The sequence below is a fragment of the Oncorhynchus nerka genome, linkage group LG19 (genome assembly GCF_034236695.1).
Source record: "Oncorhynchus nerka isolate Pitt River linkage group LG19, Oner_Uvic_2.0, whole genome shotgun sequence".
Classification (NCBI taxonomy): Eukaryota; Metazoa; Chordata; class Actinopteri; order Salmoniformes; family Salmonidae; genus Oncorhynchus; species Oncorhynchus nerka.
In genome coordinates this window covers 10766689-10780703 of record NC_088414.1, presented here as the reverse complement: position 1 = coordinate 10780703, position 14015 = coordinate 10766689, and the positions used below count along the sequence as shown (strand labels likewise).

Sequence of the window (14015 nt, the reverse complement as noted above, 5' to 3'; positions counted from 1 at the left end):
CAGCAATATCGAAGCTCTTTTGCAAAATGTAGATGTGGAGTGGCCCCTCTCGCTCGAGTCTGGTTGATGCACAAACACTCCCCTGGATGAACGCGTTTGTACTTTATGTAACGATGGTTCCATTGACACGGAAGCTCGTGCCTTAGTGTAAATGCCTGCGCCAAAGCCTGACATCGTATCGTCCATTTATCCACTGTACTTTGTTTTAAGCATAGATGTCATGTATTATAGATGCTTGTACCACGTTTGACCATGATTGTTTTTAGCATCTCAAAAAGCAATTGGAGTTGTCCACAATGTGGTTTTAAAAATAAAATAAAATTCATTTTTCGAACACAAACATACAGCAGGGTCGGGAAGGTCTTATGGTCTCAGACCCATCCGGCTGATCTGACCCTAGTAGCCTGATGCTGGAGCTGACCGGGGGCTCTCACAGCAGATATGCCCATGATGAAGACAGGGTAAGACACCCTGGACCTCTAGGAGGAGACCATGCCAGCAGCAGCCTGAAGGTAGGACAGTTCCTCCAAATCAGACCTCTGTGTCTCAGAGAGACAGGAGAGCAGTGGCTCAGCGGCAGTAGACTAAAAGTAACAACTGCAGCTTAATGAAGTCAGCACAGTTGATGTAATCCCCCTGAGCTCTCCTCCCGAAACACAGCCTTTCCATCTACCTCTTCTCCTCTCTATGGCATTCACCCGCTCCCTTCTCCCTCATCATATCCCCCCTACACCCTTCCTACCTCCTTTCCTGCAGTATAAATAATTTCCAAGCTCAAGTCAGGCATTTCTCAGGCCTGTAGGATGTGACTGTCCTCTCTTCCTCTCCCTCCCCATTCCTCAACCTCTCCTGAAAGAGTGGTAATGGGTAGAGGAGATGGAAATATAGAAGGACAAGGAATGAGTCCCAAAATACACAGGAAAAAAACAAAAAACACAATGGGTAATTGGGCATCACCATCCTTTTCTTCTAGTAGCCATGGAAACGCAACTTCATTAGGCTACAGGGGATTATAGCCCCGGGCAAATCTCCACTGACAACCTAAACCTCCACTTAGTGCACTATATGGGGAATGGTGTCATTTAAAAGTTGTGAACTATAGTGAATCAGGTGTCATTTGAAGACAAGCAGTGGGTCAAAGAACCCTCATATTTCCCACCATCTTGTGGAAGACATCCGTATCAACATACTGTAGGCCTACTGTGAGAATGGAATAACACTAGTGTGACTAACTTAAAAACTAAGGAACTCAGACATTCTGATGTTCTGTCCGGTACAGGAGAAGTTGTGGAGTCAGACTGAGATGAAACTGCTGTGTTGAAGCACGTCTACCAAACTAACCAGCCGAATGACTCACTCAAGATCCTCAGGAATAACTAAGCAGAAGTTGTTTTTTTAAATATCAGCCAGTCCCTGAAGGAGTCAGTACGGTTCACTAATTCATATTAAACTGCTTATGGCAGTAGGCAGAGCATGGTATTAGTCATGTAAACACCTTACTTTGCTCCTCTTAAAATCGCCACATGGGTCATAATCAAAGTAAGCATAAGTACGCTGATTAAAACTTGGTTTTCAGGGCAATTTTGAATGATTACATGTAAACACCTTTTTTTTATTTATTAAAAAAGGTTTTGCCGTTTCAGTGTATTCTGTCTGTGCATGTAATAGCACCAGCCGACTCGAGCAAGCCTCCCTCTAACACGAGTGACGTGTCCCTACGTCCTATCGGCATCGAACATGTCACCCTCCCTAGCAGAGGGGGTGACCTCGACAATTTGTTAAAACGAGAGGCTGCCTGGATCTTTCACTTAAAGACCCTTGCTCCCTTCGGTCTCAACGTCGATTTTGATCTGAAGCCAATCTTGTGATTTTGCAGCCAAATTGTATCGATGATCGTATACTATCCATTTGTATGCTTTCTTAATATGAGAATTAACCAATGATCTCGGGCCACACCCAGCCATGATTTGACCCCTGTATGTGTCCTTTGAAGCTATATAAACTAGTCACCCCGCAGTGTTTGTCATTATACCCTGATGAAGACAGCGTGTCTATCTAAACGTTGGATATTAGGTTACTGCGTCTGAGCCCCTAGAGTGTGCGACTCGCTCTATTTTTTCAAGTGTTCTACTCCGCTAACCAGCACCTCGCCTAAATAGGTGTGCGTTTCTTTCACTTCTAGATCGAACTCCCCAAAAATAACATGGTCGGTCAAGTAGAACCTTTATTTTGAGAGGCGATTTTCTGCATTCATCAAAGTCCCATCAGGTAGCCCGACTTCATGTGTCCATGTAAACACCACTATTAGGGAAATTGTTCCTCGCAAAATATGTGAACCTTTTTAAATCAAACCACTATATTAATCTGACTACCCACAATAAATTGTAATTGTGCGCTTGTAACCGTACTCATTGTATAGAATGAATATGGAACATCTGCAGGGAGGCACAGAACTGGGATCATCTGATGGTAAATGTCACCCTCTGTTGGCGACTGGCCACATGTAGCAGAAGCAAGTCATATCGAGAGACTTGCAAAACTGCGGTACATGTACAGAACATCACACAACCCACCACTAAGGAGATTGTCCAAAAAAAAGGGGTCCCGCCGTCACCACCACAATCTACACGTCACCACTGAAAAAGCAGCATGAGGAGTTAAAGAGTTTATTGGTTTGATAAGAGGGGTAAACTGGACCAAGTAACATTGTACAGTACATACGTCAACGTAAAACTGCTGTTTGAATATAATTGCTTGAACAATAACATTGTGTCCCACACCGTAAAGCCTAGGCTTTTGGTACTTTTAAAACAATAACTGGCACTGTAAGCACAGACCGACATTGAGGTTAGATCATCAAGTAGACTCTAGGATGAGATAAAGAAGAATTGGACAGCAATGAAATCATAAAAAGGAATCCAGAAAGTGCACAGAGCACAACGTTCTAATTTAGAAACCCCTACTCCCAGTGCAAATACACTTCCTGAAAGAGCATTGTGATTTCTGACATCACTGTCTAACCCCACTTCACCCCATTCTAAAGAAGCTGGAATCTTTCAGAGTGAATGTAAGGGAATAGGTGTGTTTTTTTTTGGTGGTGTGCATGTATATAATAGATAAAGGGTATATATATATATATTTTAGTGTGGCAGCTCGTGGGGCATCAGTTTGTAGTGGGAGCCACAGGAGGGACAGCGCTGAGCCTCGCCCTGATGGAGCCAGAACCACACCACTGCTGTGTTATCCTCCTCACCTAGAGATGGAAGAGAAGGGGGGAAAGAGATGGAAGAGATGGAAGAGGGGGGAAAGAGATGGAAGAGATGGGGGATGGAAGAGATGGGGGGGAAGATGAGATGGGGGGGGAAAGAGATGGAAGAGATGGGGGGGAAAGAGATGGAAGAGATGGGGGAAAGAGATGGGGGAAAGAGATGGAAGAGATGGGGGGGGAGATGGAAGAGATGGGGGGAAAGAGATGGAAGAGATGGAAGAGATGGAAGAGAAGGGGGGAAGAGATGGAAGAGATGGAAGAGAAGGGGGGGAGAGATGGAAGAGGGGAAAAGAGATGGAAGAGAAGAAAGAGATGGAAGAAAGAAAGAGATGGAAGAGAAGGGGGGAAGATGGAAGAAGGGGAAAGAGATGGAAGAGAAGGGGGAAAGAGATGGAAGAGAGGGGGGAAAGAGATGGAAGAGAAGGGGGAAAGAGATGGAGAGAAGGGGGAAGAGATGGAGAGAAGGGGGAAGAGATGGAGAGAAGGGGGAAGAGATGGAGAGAAGGGGAGAGATGGAGAGAGGGGGAGAGATGGAGAGAAGGGGGAGATGGAGAGAAGGGGGAGAGAGGAGAGGCAGAGTGATTGAAGGAGAGATTAGATATGAGCAGAGACGAGAACAATCGGACAGCCAAGACAAATGAGTGGTATGGCTTCTGGCAACGGAGCGCTACCAGACAGCTGTTGCAAGACTAATATGAAGCCAGTCACGTACAGACACAGCCCACAATCCTCTTTGTGGTGACGGAGGGCACCAGATGAGGGTCAGCCTTGGAGCCAGCATACTCCTTGGGTTTCAGCATGCTGTAGGGGTCCTGGAAGGAATTCAAACAAGGCAGGTTCAGTAATAGAGACTTATACAGTATGAGAGAGTGAACTACAATAAGGGCAAAGCCCACTAAGAAAACTTGTAATGATCCTAGCTAAGTTAGCCAAGTAACATCAAAATCACACGGTCACATGCGTCGTAAAACAGGTGTAGACTAACAGCGAAACGCTTAATTTACCGTCCCTTCTCAATGCAGAGAAAAATAAGAGAATAAATACACAATAAATAACGATAAGTAACTTGGCTATACACACACACAGCGTACCAGTACAGAGTCAATGTGCAGGGGTCTGAGGTAATCAAGGTAGATACAAAAGTATGTGGACACCCCTTCAAACTAGTGGTTTTGGCTCTCTAGACTAACAGCGAAACGCTTAATTTACAAACTTTGACCATAGAATGGCCTTACTGAAGAACTCTGACTTTCAACGTGGCACCGTCACAGTATGCCACCTTTTCAACAAGTTAGACGGCCAAATATCTGCCCTGCTAGAGCTGTCCCGGTCAACTGTAAGTGCTGTTATTGTGAAGTGGAAACGCCTAGGAGCAGAAATGGCTCAGCCGCAAAGTGGTAGCCCACACTAGCTTACAGAAGAAGCTTGTTCTCTGGAGTGAGGAATCACACTTCATCAGCTGGCAGTGATGTAGACACCGAGGAACTTGAAGCTCTCAACATGCTCCATTACAGCCTAGTCAATGTGGACATGCTCGGCCATCCGTTTCCTGTAGTCCACGATCAGCTCCGTTGTCTTGCTGACATTAAGGGAGAGGTATTTGTCATGTCTAGGACCTCCTCCCTATAGGCAGTCTCATCGGTGATCAGGTCTACCACCGTCGTGTTATCAGCAAACTGCAGTTGCTACATCCATTTTCTTACTTATAAAGTGTGATATTTACCCATTGATTCCCGACGAATGTAACAAAACACCTCCATGAGCTTAGTTCAGCTGTCGTACCCCATCAGAACCCCAAATATACGCTTTTACTCCATTGTAAACCAACACTGGGCCTATATAGCCTCTAAACATGCTTAAAACAATCATTTAGATCACTTGGATGAGCAGTCCTTGCATCCCTAGCACTATGAATTTGAGAGTGGTTACATTTCTCCAGGCCCATCACTCAGCCGTTTCAAATGCGGAATGCTGCTTTAAGGTCGATGTCCCTGGAGTTGAAAAATGTGATAGAAAGCTACCATTGCTGCACTGCTGTGTTTAATCACTTTCATGTTCGGGAATGTTGAGGTCCACAGAACTTTGACCTCTAGGGTACATCAGATTTACCCATATAAAATGTAAAAAAAACAACAAAAAAAAACATTTTTAAACTTTGTTTGACAAGTGGTTCTGTACGGTCATGAAATGACCTTCCAAGTGATAGTGTCTTTAGAAAGTATTCACACCCCTGATTCAATACTTTGTTGAAGTCCCTACAGCTCTGAGTCTTTCTGGGAAAGTCTCCAAGAGCTTTCAACACTTGGATTGTGCAACATATCCCATTATTCAAGTTCTGCCAAATTAGTTGATTATTTCTAGACAACCATTTTCAGGTCTTGACATATTTTGAAGTAGATTTAAGTCAACCAACTCAGCCACTCAGGAACATTCACGGTCTTCTTGGTAAGCAACTCCAGTGTAGATTTGGCCTTGTGTTTTAGGTTATTGTCCTGCTGAAAGGTGAATTCCATCTCCCAGTATCTGGTGGAAAGCAGACTGAACCAGGTTTTCCTCTAGGATTTTGTTTCTTTTTTTTTTTATCCTTAAACTCAGCTTGAAAATATGATGAGTTGTACTCAGTAAAACAGAGTTACACATGGGATAAACAAACGTACAGTCAATAACACATTAGAAAAATAGAGATAATTGTATGTGGGGTGTAAAGAGAACACAGTTACTCCATGCAATTGGCAACAACAAAACATGCATCTTTCTCTCCTGAAGTTATTTAGGCTTAACATAAGGGGTTGAAAACTTGAGACATTTCAGCTTAATCGTTTGTATTTCATTTCTAAAAAACAATTCCACTGACATTATTGGGAAGTGTGTGTAGATCAGTGACAATATAAATGATATATTTTAAATTCAGGCTAGAAAACAAAAAGGTGGAAAAAGTCAAGGGGTGCGAATACTTTCTGAAGGCACTGTATAGAGGAAACTTTTACTTCCCTAAAAATCAGTATCGGTCTCAAAAAAAAACAAACACACAAATCGACAGGCTCTGCTAGTGTCACTGGGCAGCTGGATTTCCCTCTAATCTCTGATAGGTTGCAAGCCCGGCGGTCACGAGTCAACTTCCACGTTACTGTTTAGTCACGGTAATTATGCTTCTCCAAGCTCTAATGCTGCTGATGGTCATTACCAAACTTGCCAACTGCCTGGCACTCAGCACTCCATTTTCCCTCTAATCACTGACATCAATACAACTGTAATCGTAAATCCAATCAATCACTTCATGACCGCCCATGAGCTCATGTTGTAAAACATTTCTATAGGCTAGGCAATTGTGTGAGAAAACACAGTTTTGATGGATTCCATCAGCTTTCTATAGGCTAGGCCTACCATTTATCAACTTTCCTAATATTAAGCACATCACTTCGCTTTACAACAGGAGTATAGCCTACCTGGATGGCATGAAAATGCACCATGGGAAAAGCGCCCAGTCGCTATTTAAGTGCGTAGTTGACATGTTTTTTCCTTCGCATGCCCCCTGTTCCAAGACAGGAGCATGATACTGGTCCATTCTAAATCAAAACTAATTTCACACGTATTATCTAGTATATGCAAAGACATTAAATGAAGAATAGTTTGATGGGTGACAATAGTAGCCCATCACGTGGGTCATGTGAATGATACCCAGCTTGTGCAGTAAAGGAATAGTAAATGCCTTTTTTGCGACTTTTTCAAAATCAGTCGCACACCTTATGTAGCCTAGCCCAAAGACCTATATAATTTATATTACAACTAAAAAGGCCAAATAGCTCCTTAAAAATAAGCACACGCATGAGTTAAGTTTGGGGAAGATATTGGTCAGCATAAATACACACCTTTTTAATAAAAGCATTACATGCATAAATCGCATTGGCCTTCACTTTCCAGAAGTGTTTTCCCGCTAATTGATTGCATTTTGGAACATTTGCGCTTACAGCCTACTGCCATGTGTGCATTGCTGCGCTTAAAAATGTGAAGAAAATCACATAACTTATCAACATATTCAGCTAAATGTTCTGATCTGTTGCATCAGCCCCATTGCTTTGAAAAGATTGATGCGAGTAGTTGTATTAATTTGGGATATATCGCATCCCACAACTGTCCCAGAGTATGTTTGGTATATTTATTTATTGTACAGAACAGTTGACTAATAGCATAGGTCAACTTTTGTATTATTAGGGATAGTAGATTGACATAGGCTTTGCTTTTCTTTAGGCCTACTCATCTTGTTGGCTGACGAAAATTAGTCTAAATATGGAAACCTCTAACATTTTCAATATGGGCGTCGGAATTGAATTGTAGCCTACTTATGAGTTGAAATGCATTGGCTACAATCTGAAGGGGCCAAGTGAATGAGCGGCTTCAGAGCACGGCAGCCAGGAAATACAATTATATTCAGGACACAAAAAACATGGATAAAAAAAAAAATCCTTTCCATTTTATTAAGCTATGTTCAATTGGATCCCTCATACTATAAACTAAAAATGTATGCCACGGAATTCTAAGCAAATCTTGCCTGCTAAATTAACTACCGTAGCCGACAGCCATGTGGCATAGCCATATCAGGGCCTAACAATTCAGAAGAACTCCACATGCTATTCTGTTCTTCTGAAATATACTACATCTTCTTCAAATTATGTTTCTTTAAACCTGTGTAAAATAATGGATTTATGGTGATGGTGTAGAATATTTTACATCGATTTATTACAGTTTAAAATGTAGACGTTCCAAAAAGGTCTGTGTCAGTGGCTTGTAGGCTATGCATGGAAGCCAGGAGATAAACATCTGACGAGCATCAGAGCCGGCGTTGTAGGATTCAATCTTGGTCCTGTGTAGACACTGTCTGTTTGATGGCTCGGAGGTCGTAGCAGGATTTCTTATAAGCGGTCGGATTAGTGTCCCTCTACTTGAAAGCGGCAGCTCTTGACTTAAGCTCAAGGCAGACGTGGCCTGTAATCCATGGCTTCTGGTTGGGATATGTACGTACGGTCACGACGCCGTTGATGCACTTAAATCCTTAGCCTATAATTTACACCGCCCCATGGAAATCTAAGTAACATAAAATCCCAATCAAAATGTGTCTGCTAAGCTAGAGATGTGTTGTTTTTGCATGGGCTGCGTCTCAATCCACCACATCCACTGATATCGCCCTTTCCAGGGAAAGGTGGTGGAGCTTGAGCGGTGTTTCAGACCATGAGCCATCTTCTCACAAAAATGTCTGTAGTGTCCAAACGGTTTGGCCTACAAAGTGTTATGACCACTACTGAACCGCTTTAGCTCTAGGATGCCCACAAACCTCATGATCGTAAAAAGAAAATGAAAGTATATACGGAGATATTTTAGGCACTAAACTAAGGGGATAAATACATGTAAAAAGAAAAAAATGGTTTCCTGATCTCTCATATATAGGAGACTTCAGAATAAACTTACTTCAGATTTTTGGGGGGACTTATTCAATGCGTTTCTATTGGCTAATAGCAGTAATGCCAAATTCAATGTTTCATCCAATAATTTCTATCTTTATACCTTAAGGGGTCTTAATTAAAAACGATCCTTGGTAAGACAAAAACAATTCCATATTTTAGCTTACAACAATATGCATATAACTGGTAGATTTGGATAGAAAACTCTAAAGTTTCCAAAACTGTTAAAAATAGTGTCTGAGTATAGACCTGATTTGGCAGGCAAAAACCTGAGAAGAATCAATTCAGGAAGTAGGATTTTTTTTGGTTTTGTTGTTCTCTATTCAATGCCATTACAGTATCCATTGACTTAGGACTCTAATTACAATTCCTATGCCTTCCACTAGATGTCAGTCTTTAGAAATAGTTTCAGGCTTGTATTCTGATAAATGAGGGAGTAAGACCAGTCTGAATAAGTGGACCCTGCCGTGTCACAGAGCTTTTTCATGCACAATCCCGAGAGAGTGCCTTTCTTGTTTACCTTTTATATTGTCCTGTTGAAATATTATCGATTATTTAGGCTAAAAACAACCTGAGGTTTGAATATAAACATCGTTTGACATTTTTCTATGAACTTTACGGATACAATTTGGATTTGTCTGCCTGAGGTTTTTGGATATAAAGAGACTATCGAACAATACGAACATTTATTGAGTAAATTAATGTCTTCTGAGTGCAACCATATGAAGATCAAAGATAAGGGATTAATTCTCTCTATTGTTACTGTTTGTAATGATTTGTCTGCTGGGCTATGTCCTCAAATAATCGTAAGGTATGCTTTTGCCGTAAATCTGACACCGTGGTTGGATTCACAAGAAGTTAATCTTTAAAGCTATGTAAAATATGTTTTGTTTTCTGAATTTTTATGAGTATTTCTGTATTTGAATTTGGCGCTCTGCAATCTCACTGGATGTTGGCCAGGTGGGACATCCCACATACCCTAGAGAGGTTAAGCTCCCTTCCCCTGATTTTGATCAGCTCCTTTTGTTGGTAGTCTTGTCACTCCGAGCTCCAAGTCTGTACTCGGTGGAAAGTCACCTTGTTTACAGTCTCTATAGAAAGTTTCAAGGCGGATTGCATGAATTCTCTGATCTTGATTATTGGATGCGTCCTCAGGAATCTCAGAAGAAGAAAAAAAGATTCACGCACGCTACGACTTTGTATGTCTAGTAGGGACTCCACCACCCTGTTTTCCCTGAGTAGACAATCCATGTTGGAATCGTGGATTTTTACCTTGGCTGTGAGTGCCTTGTTCTCTCCTTGGAGCGTGAGAATTTCACTCTGGCTAAACTCCAAACTCCCCCTCAGACCTGCTACCTCCTCACACAACTTCTACAGTGTTGCATGAATTCCAGCCAGAGCACTAGCCTCTAATTCAACGCTGTGTAAAGAGTTATTTTGTGAGGTAGTCGGCTCTTTCCATGATGGAGTATGTTGTTCCTCCATGGCGTAAAGCTGTTGGTACTCGTCTATTTCCCCTCAGGATCTCCTTAGTATCCAGGTTCGCTTATACTGCAACCAGTTTTCCGGAAAAGATAACAATGAGTCTTTCCCACAACAGGTGTCTGTAGTACAGCCAGCTAGCACTCGCAGAACCCATGCAAAAACACGTTTGGTCTTCGTATTTAATTAACTGCCATTTCGCTTTAATCAAAACAAACAAACCAGTGTTTTCCAGCATACAGTGTTCAGCTGCGCACTGTGATGACGTCACCTTGCAGAGTTGGCCTTTATTTCTTGATGCACATCAGTTCTAGCGTGTTAATATGCTTTATGGAAAAAGTGTTGGAAATAGGTGTCTCCATAATGACAATCAATATAGCCTACCGACAACTGGTAAAAAGTTAACCCCCCCACCCTAGCCTGGGGTGACAAGTGGCATCCTGTCCTTTGTTCTGTGGAGAAAAACTGACAGGGAAAACTGAACGTCCACTTTTTAGCATAGCATCTATGGATTTGTCCTTCTCAAATAAATATATTTTCTCCCCCCGATTTGCTTCGGGGGTCAGTGTTATTGAAGAATAACATCAATTGCTAACACCGGTGTAGGCAGTCATTGTAAATAGGAATTTGTTCTTAACCGGCTAGCCTAGATAAATGTAAAAATTAAGTTAAAGTTCTACCTGATGTTATTTTTTTCAACATAGAAATGCCTAACTTTCACATATATGTTGACACTGGTATTGTGCTGGATGAGATAATGAAAATGAGGTTGAAACGTGGTGGAGTTGTCCATTAACTTTCATATGAACAAGAACAAATGTTCCAGATACAAAAGATAAACTTACTGTATGCAGTTTATCAAAGTTGCTTTGAGTAAAGGCATCAGCATGCTTCAGTTTGGCTGGCGGTCAGCCACAGTCAGCTAGGCGAACGAGTGTGTTCGCACACTCCCGTAAAAGACCTTAGCTTCAAAAACGAGACAAAAAGCAACAATACTATGGTTTGTCCATTTTGAGATGTCCTAGCTTCCTCAAAAGTCAGAATTCATCTAAGGAACCTCAAGAAATGACATTTTTGCAGTGATCTTAGTCACGCAATTTTACATCCAAGATGTTTGGTGCAGTATTTCTAAATGTCAATGTGCATGAAAATAAGTAGTCTTTCGTTGAATTGAAGATGTTCCTGAAGAATCCATACTGTTGACCAATCACGATGAAGGGGCGTAAGACTTCGGCTTGCCTCAAGAAAAAAATTATTGCTCAAAAAACCCTCGGCGAACCTCAAAACTAACATATATTTGGATGACATTTTGATGTATATGCACAAACTCTTCCGAACTGTTTCGGCTGGGAAGCAATGCAGACGCCTTAACACCTGCTTCCAACCGGGAAACCGGAAACGTGGAATGGTCCACAAGTGCAATGTGAGAAGATGTCGTACCTTGGCTGGAGGCTGTGTTAAAGCCAGGTGCAGCTTTGCTAAACTGCGTACATTAAGTGCATCTTTTGTACATTAAAAACATTATTTCTCACTGGTATGAAAATGAGGTCCAAAGGTTTGCAAAAAGTGAGGATTAACATTTCTAACTAGTGATATACATATTGCCAGAGTCCATGTGTTATATAGTAGTTAGTTTGAATAGGATGTGCAACCTTACTCTCCACTCTCCTTCCTCCCCATTCTATTGATTTCAACACGAAAGCGGTACAAGTGATTGACAAATAAGTGTTGCGTTTCGGCCACCCCCATATCAAAATGCATCACTCCAAAAATGTAGCTGGCTGTCTTCAGTAACTTGTCTTCTAACGAGTGCTGTAAACAATATTTCCAGTCTCAGTGTGTTTTTTGAGTTGTGTTAGTTTCAACAGTGCATAGTAATTCATACCGAGTGATTTATTTCCACTTGTCAAAACAGGGGGATTGGTGCAAATGCAGTTTATAAGGTGCTCTAAAAAATAAACCATATGATGACTAATGTAGCACATGCATGTGTAGGTAACACATTTGATGTTTAGGTTTTAAATGGATCATGAACTGGTTCAGCATATTCATTGGTTTAAACTGACCTTTGTTTTGACATTGGTCTATTTATCAAAGGTTGTTGCCAACAGGATATCTTGACGGAGTAATTTTCAACCGGTTATAATAATGTACCTTCAAAACTTTCGACAATTCAATTCCAAAAGTATTGTACTTAATTTTGAACAAAACTGCGTAATGAGTACAAAAACGTGATGTGATTTTGATGAACAGAAACGATTAAACAAAACAAAAAAACTGATTTGACTTACCCTGGCCTTGGGTTCTAAGAGAGCTACATCAACGCTAGCTTACTTACGTTAAGTATTTTGCACTAACTAGTTAACTGACATTCAAATATTTTTTTTAAATACTCCAAAATCTTGACCTACCGCGCCCTGTTGGGCAGCCTTCATAACGATCTTCTCCAGACCAGTGGCCTGCTCCTCGTCGGTGGGGATGCCTGAAAACATGTCATCGTCAGTGTTTGCTAGCAAGCTTAGCTAACTAGCTTGTCAGCTGGCTGATGTAATTGGATTTAGCTAGCCAGCTAGCAAAATTAGCACTGGGCTACTTTCGCGCTACACTCAATAATAATGTCGACACTAAGCTAGAAGGCTAATGCACCATCTTTGGCTACGGTCGCTAGAAAGACAAAATAGCTCAATATGGAACATGGAAACATTTACATCTGCTCAGTTAGCTACTTCATGTGAACAAAAAACGGAACATATATAAAAATATATATATTTTGCTACAACGTTTTATGACAGCCATCTAATACTATACTGTTAGCTAACTCTGATAAATTGGATAGCTAAAGCCTTGCGCCATTGCCTGGCATCGTCTGTCCTTGGCATGACATCAAATATGTCTAATATGATGCTTCTGCCCAAAAACTCAACATTACCGACTCACCTCCAGCAGCCATGCCGCGGGTGAGAATAGGGACCGGTGCGGCCCGGCAAGTTGTAGCGGCCCTAATGGACGATCGGAGCAGTAACCTTGCAGCCATTTCTCCTTCTGGTCGAAAATACAACTGGCAGCACGCTGATGACGTTAAATATTTTCACCTTCTTCTACTTCTTCTTCTTCTTTGGAAGTTAATTGGCGGATCGCATCCAACTTTTAGGTGCACACACCGCCACCTACTGCACTAGTGTGCGATGCCATTCACGGCCTACCTACATTATATTCTTAGATACAATAAATCAAAATTGGGGAAAAGGAAAATTACCCTACCATCTATTAGTCCTCTATAAAAAAACACCACCCATTCCACTATTTAACCCTATCTAGTCCTACTCCAGACCAATGTTCTGAGGGGACATATCAATACCACTCAACACCCCCTGCAGCTGTTCTGCAGTAAATCTTGGCAATCTCAAGTACTTCTCTGCCGCTGCCACTACAACCTCTATTTTCGGTGACTTTCAATTCATTTCTGCTGTACAATTAACAACCATGGCTATAAATGCTAAAAAGCCCATGTTACTGAAGCACATATTATTCCCATTACTCTCTCTTGATCTCTGCCTCCTCAAAGGAATCCTCTCACGATCTTTCACCCTGTAGCCATCTTCCTCTAACACTCTTCACTGCGTCGGCATACAAAACGTTCTGTACTACCCTAACCCTGGCAACCTCAATCTGCCTTTCTATCACCGGACATCTCCGATCTCCTGCCCCATGATCACCCCCACAACTAACACACACAACTTTCTCCACGATACCACACTTTCCTTCGTCTCATGCCCACTCATGCACACTTCTCACATCTAGGCCTCGGC

At 41.8% G+C, this 14015-nt stretch overlaps 1 protein-coding gene across 1 annotated transcript; it reads right to left on the bottom strand.

Moving 5' to 3' along the window:
- Positions 1-2652: 2652 nt before the first annotated feature.
- On the bottom strand, positions 2653-13284 carry LOC115101021 (cytochrome c oxidase subunit 5B, mitochondrial). The gene is made up of 4 exons (XM_029620167.2): positions 13144-13284; positions 12618-12688; positions 3981-4080; positions 2653-3253 (listed from the first exon to the last, which is right to left on the bottom strand). The coding sequence occupies exons 1-4, from the start codon at positions 13238-13240 to the stop codon at positions 3141-3143; spliced, it is 381 nt and encodes a 126-aa protein (XP_029476027.1). The 5' UTR covers positions 13241-13284; the 3' UTR covers positions 2653-3140.
- Positions 13285-14015: the final 731 nt, after the last annotated feature.